This window comes from Triticum dicoccoides, chromosome 4A (genome assembly GCF_002162155.2).
Source record: "Triticum dicoccoides isolate Atlit2015 ecotype Zavitan chromosome 4A, WEW_v2.0, whole genome shotgun sequence".
In the NCBI taxonomy this organism is placed as follows: Eukaryota; Viridiplantae; Streptophyta; class Magnoliopsida; order Poales; family Poaceae; genus Triticum; species Triticum dicoccoides.
This window is the reverse complement of record NC_041386.1, coordinates 539,469,616-539,475,193: the sequence shown is the minus strand read 5'-3', so window position 1 is coordinate 539,475,193 and position 5,578 is coordinate 539,469,616. Positions and strand designations below refer to the sequence as shown.

General features: G+C 42.5%; 1 protein-coding gene across 2 annotated transcripts in view; it reads right to left on the bottom strand.

Annotated features, from left to right (window-relative positions):
• Positions 1-3,567: 3,567 nt before the first annotated feature.
• The window catches only part of LOC119289085 (exocyst complex component SEC3A-like), a 10,739-nt gene continuing 8,728 nt past the window's right edge, over positions 3,568-5,578 (bottom strand). For both annotated transcript variants that reach the window (XM_037568509.1, XM_037568510.1), the window contains exons 21-26: positions 5,329-5,437; positions 5,148-5,216; positions 4,612-4,677; positions 4,423-4,512; positions 4,021-4,160; positions 3,568-3,855 (exon numbers count right to left, since the gene is read on the bottom strand). In XM_037568509.1, coding sequence (XP_037424406.1) covers positions 4,050-4,160; positions 4,423-4,512; positions 4,612-4,677; positions 5,148-5,216; positions 5,329-5,437 — 445 coding nt within the window. In that variant the 3' untranslated portion in view covers positions 3,568-3,855; positions 4,021-4,049. The remainder of the gene's footprint in view (positions 3,856-4,020; positions 4,161-4,422; positions 4,513-4,611; positions 4,678-5,147; positions 5,217-5,328; positions 5,438-5,578) is intronic.

Below are 5,578 nucleotides of genomic sequence, written 5' to 3'. Positions count from 1 at the left end.
AAACAACTATGTCTTCGCACTCCATAGTCTTCAAGTGAATGTCTTCACATGTCATAATCTTCATCATGAATGTCTTCACGAACCACCATTGTCTTCAATGTCTTCACACATTTTTAGGGGTCATCTCTGGTAGGTAAATCGAATCAATAAGGGACTACTACCTGTGTTATCCTGCAATTCTCACAAACACATTAGTCCCTGAACCAAGTTTGTCGTCAATACTCCAAAACCAACTAGGGGTGGCACTAGATGCACTTACAGAACCCCTACTCCTAAGTGTTCCACTCTTGTTGCACCAACCCCATCATTCGTCTCTCTCTCTATGTGTGTGTGAGAGAGAGAGAGGGAGAGAGAGAGAAGAGAGAGGGAGGGAGAGAGATCCTATGAGTCATGGGAATGGTTTGATTGAAGATATTTTGACTTCTACCAAGTGATTTTGTTTTGCTTGTTACTCTTGGAGGATGTGTGTCTCCTAGACGGTCAGGGGTCACTTGATAGCCTCCATCCACTATATTGCGAAGGAATCAAGAGTTTGTAAAGGCTCGAAGATCGCCTACTTAATGAAGATCTACGCCTTAGTGATGCTTGACATTGGAGATCGATATGCCATTGGAGATTGATATGCCATGGTGGAAGCACTACTAGGGAAAAACCTAGCAGTAGCGCGGGTAAAATGCTTATCAGTTGCGCGGGCAGCCGCGCTACTGATACGGCGCTACAGCTAACGCTTAGCAGTAGCGCGTGTTGACCCACGCTATTGCTGTCTAGGGATAGCAGTAGCGGTCATCGCAAAAACGCGTTGCTGCTAATATCTATAGCGCCCTAGTATAAAAGGCGCTACTGCTAAGACCTCGTTGCTACTAAAGCCATACCCCGCGCTACTGTTATTAGTTTCTGATTTTTTTTCTGCTTCATATTTTGTGCTGCTGAATTTTGTTTAGTGTTTTATACAATAGTCTCTAGCATATCATACACATACAAATCTGATCATATCATACACATACAAATAGTCTCATCAAATTGATCATGTCATCACCATAATCATCATTCAATACAAAATGATGTCTCTCGTCATCATCTCGAAATAGCGATACAAGTTATGAGATGTCTCGAATACTTGCAACTACATCGTCATCCATCTAAACAATGATATAGACAAGAAGAGCTATCACTATATGAGTGAGAGCGAAACTATGTAGTACATGAGGCGACGGTTATGAGTCCTCTCTCGCGTTAGCGTGAACCTCAAGTAACTAGCTTCTGCTTCTTGTTTTCTTTTGAACCATTTATGGCTGGCGCCCGAGAACCGTGCTCGGATCATTTACCCTGCACATAATCATCATTTTCTGAATATAACATGTCCAAAACATCACATGTCCAAATTCCAAATATGATATCTCCAAATCACATGTCCACATATCACATGTCCACTTCAAATTTGCATATAACACGAAGAAAAATATAGAACTTGAAGAAAAATGCAAGAAGTTTTTTTAAATAGCAACAACTGCTTTAACTAAAAAATAGCAATAGTTTGAAACCTAGGGTTCATACTAACTACCACTAAAAAATAGCCACTAATATGTCCTGGGTTTTTTTAACTAGTGTTCATACTACCTAGTTGAATAGAGTTCATACTAATTGTAATTAACTAACTAGCACTAAAAATAGCCTAGGGTTCATACTAACTAGCACTAAATAGCTAGGGTTCATACTAAGAGAGAGAGAGAGAGAGAGAGAGAGCAGAGAGCAGAGAGCAGAGAAGAGGGGAGGGGGAGAGTGCTTACAGAGGGCGGGGAGAGAGATGTGGTCCGGGGAGACGGCGGCACCGAGGCGTGGCGAGGCAGGGTCGGGGAAGACGGCGGCGAGACGGGGTCAGGGGAGATGACGGTGAGGCGGGGTCGGGGGAGACGGTGGCGAGGCGGGACGAGGAAGACGACGGCGGAGAGCGAGGGTAGGGGCTGCGGCGAGGTCGAGGTCGAGGAGGAGGAGGCACAGGCATCGTGGCCAGACTCCGGCGGAGAGCGAGGGCAGGGGCTCCGGCGAGGGCGAGGGCAGGGGCTCCGGCGAGGGCGAGGGCAAGGGCTCTGGAGGAGGCAACGAGGGGGAGAAGAGAGAGTGGGGAATTGGGGGAGGAAGCAGAGGAGGGAAGCCCGCGCAGGGGGTTATGTCAAAATAGTTTTAGCAGTAGCATGGAAAAAGAAAACGCGTTGCTGCTAAAATACGTATCAGTAGCGCGCTTCTCACAAACTCGCTACTGCTAAGCTAGGACCGTCCTGTGGACAAGTTCAAACTTAGCAGTAGCGCCCTACCCTAAAAGCGCGCTACTACTAATTTGATAGCAGTAGCGCGGTTTGTAGAAGGGCGCTACTATTATACCTAGCATGTCGGCAATGGTGTGGCAATTATAGTAGTAGCGCGTTTTATTCCTGCCGCGCTACTACTAAGTGGATAGCAGTAGCGCCCTTTCTGACCACGCGCTACTGCTAAGTAGTAGTAGCGCCTCATTTTAACACGCGCTACTGGTAAAATTTTGTGTATAAGGTTTTTTCTAGTAGTGAAGGTTGGTTGTACTTGGTGGGCCCTTGGTGCACAACACAACCGGGATCCCCGAGTGACCCTAGAACCAATTGGTTCGAAGCTTCCATCGACATGGGACTAGGATAGCACCAACTATACGACCATGGGAAATACATCGTTGAGCCCATGTTTGGAATCGCCAAGCCCATGCTGCTTTTCGCGCAGCCATACACTTTGAAGTTGATTTTTAAGTGCTCCTAAAGACCTACTAGAAAGTTGTTGCTTCGAAAATGTGAACTACTAAAACAAGGTGTAGTATTTTTTTTATGGGACTGTTCACCCCACCCCCCTAGTCCTTCAACACTAAATCCCAACACAATGCCGCTGAAATAACCCGAGGCCACCGCCTCGGAGCCCATGCTCTGCCATGAGCGCTACACTATCCAGCTCTGTCATGCTGGTGTCGAGCGAAGGAGGAGCTCTACCTTAGCTCATCGCTTTGTGAGTTTTGCTTGGTGTTAATGAGGGAAGCGAGGAAATGTGGCCGCGGCGCTAGGGTTCGCCGTTCGCCCGGGACACTTCCCTGGAGATGAGGCAGGCATGCCAATCCCAAGAAAAGTAATGCGAACATGTGGGACAATGCCGGGCAAGCATCTCACGACAAAGTTCCCAGGACTCAAGCTTCCAAAACAGACATACTTTCTATGTGGTTACGATGATGAAAACATTTTCTATCATGTTGCTTTCGCGCGCTACCAAAAGGTCCCGTTCTTGTGGCTACCTACGTGCGTCAAGGTAGGGTAAGCCTTGGAGTGTTGTTCGTGACTAAACATTTAACTCATGCCATTTTCAGAACTTCCGAACCATCTTTGGCTACACAGAAATACATAACTGGTGTTTTTCCATAAGCGACCTAGGATATATTGTTTCAGGGACAATTTTCAACCACAATATGTCAGTGATCAACCAGAGTGTAACATATGGTCATATTTGTGAAAATAATTCAGCAAGCGCATTCGCCGACATATGCAGAGGGTGCCATGTTCATGTGCAAACCAGAATATATGTAGACACCTACGATTTCTCAAAATCTACATTGCATTGTTTCTATTATTCTTATTACATACTTACGTGCAAGAATAGTAGGAACACTGCACTACATTTGGTCACTCGGTAAAACAAAATATTGTTTTTGCAGTTAATTTAGACATACTTTTACATAGCACTGAGTGGTTGGTGAAGCATGCCGTCGGCCAACATCAGTCCCCCCAAAGTCGGCCCAGATCCGCTCATTCCTGTCTACAACGAATAGCCGGAACACCTGGACAATTGTTTCTGTAAAATAAATATACTCTACATGTTATTATCTAAGAGAGGGATAGCTGAAAACCATATCCATTGAACCAACAAAAAAACTAGAATAATTCATACACCATAGAAAGAAGAAGAACAGCTAATACCAGTAAGTTCCATAAAAATACCAATAGTGCACAAAGTTACCTTGTAAAGTTTATAAAAGAGCAAAGTTGCTACAGATTAGCTAGGATGTCTCTCATCTCATTCACAGATGTCACCGTTTCGTTGGGATATATTTTGGCAATCAGTTTGAGGAAGGTTGTATATTTATCGAGAAACTCCTTCTGCAACCAACAGATCATCCAGCAAAGGTAAGCAAGATATTACTTGTAGTTAATCAGAATGAACTACTCATGATTTTCTAGCTAATTACTACCAGCACTGATAAAATGCACCAGGTCACACGAAACTAACGTGTATCAATATGGAACTGGCACTCATCAACACTCATTATCCAAAGGAACCATGTTTCTCCTACTTTGCAAATTTCAATGGAAGGGAGATTCCCTGATCATCTTTTAGTTTATATTTAAGAAGATGGAATACCTTGCATTTTTCCCATAGAGAAGGTAGCAACTCTTCTGCAGTCATATTTTTCTGTAGTTTCCTGTACATTGCAGTGATTGTTTTGTCCAGCTGTTATAAATTTAAAAGGAGTATTAAGAAAAAAATATTTGAGACGATCTCAGATAGTTCGTAGGGAAGAGAAGTAAACTGATTCTACTCTTTACATACACCAGTTAAGCTGGACTTCAGCATCTTGCGGAAGTCTACCTTCGACATTCCAACTTGGAAGGCTATCTGTACAATCATGTCATAAGAGAGATCCATGGAAAAATATATTGGCAAAAGGATCATTGGGCACTACACCTTGTGTATGTAAACATTTTTAAGCGTTGAATAGTCAGAGATGTGTATGTGTCTGGAAGCAAACACATGAATCTAGAAAAATAAATTTTTTCACTTGGAAAGCATGAATAATTAGTATTTTTTTGTTCCTATTTATATTAAAACAAATCGCAATTAAATTCCATGTTACTATTGGTGGTGACATATAACTATTTTGCTTTTCTGGCCAGAATATATAAGTGATCAAGAAATGCACCATGGTCTGGAATGGGTTAAAAAAATAGGTGCACAGAACAATATTAGCAAATGTTCACACTGAAGGTTAAAAAAAATAGGTCCAGAGAAAATGCAGCTTCGAAATTACGATAAATAAATGATATTAAATTTCACACTGAAGTGAAGGGCCAAATGCCACTACTTACCTCCTCAGGGCTCATGTTGTACATCAATTCCTCGATTTTCCGAGCAAATTGGAATAATTTTTCGAAGTGCTGAAAGAAAAAAAAATATGCAGAAAAAAATTGGAATGTGGTAGTATAAATGCCTCGGTGTATTACATGGCCAAATGCAGTATGGGACCGAAAGAAGTTGCAAACAACTTACAATATATATGACAAGATTAATATGGCGCGAGCAAGCTTGTTCATAAGCTTCACTGGCTTGATGATAATATTTAGCAAGTGTTGGCACAACATTCGCTAAATCATATAGACTGTACATCAGATCAAATATAAAATGTTAATAAGTTGTTGAGACCACCAGGTATTCTGGATAATCATGGGTAGATATCCAGCATTCCAATAGAAGTTGTGTAAACTCTTGAGCAAAGTTGTACGTTGAAGGTACACCAATT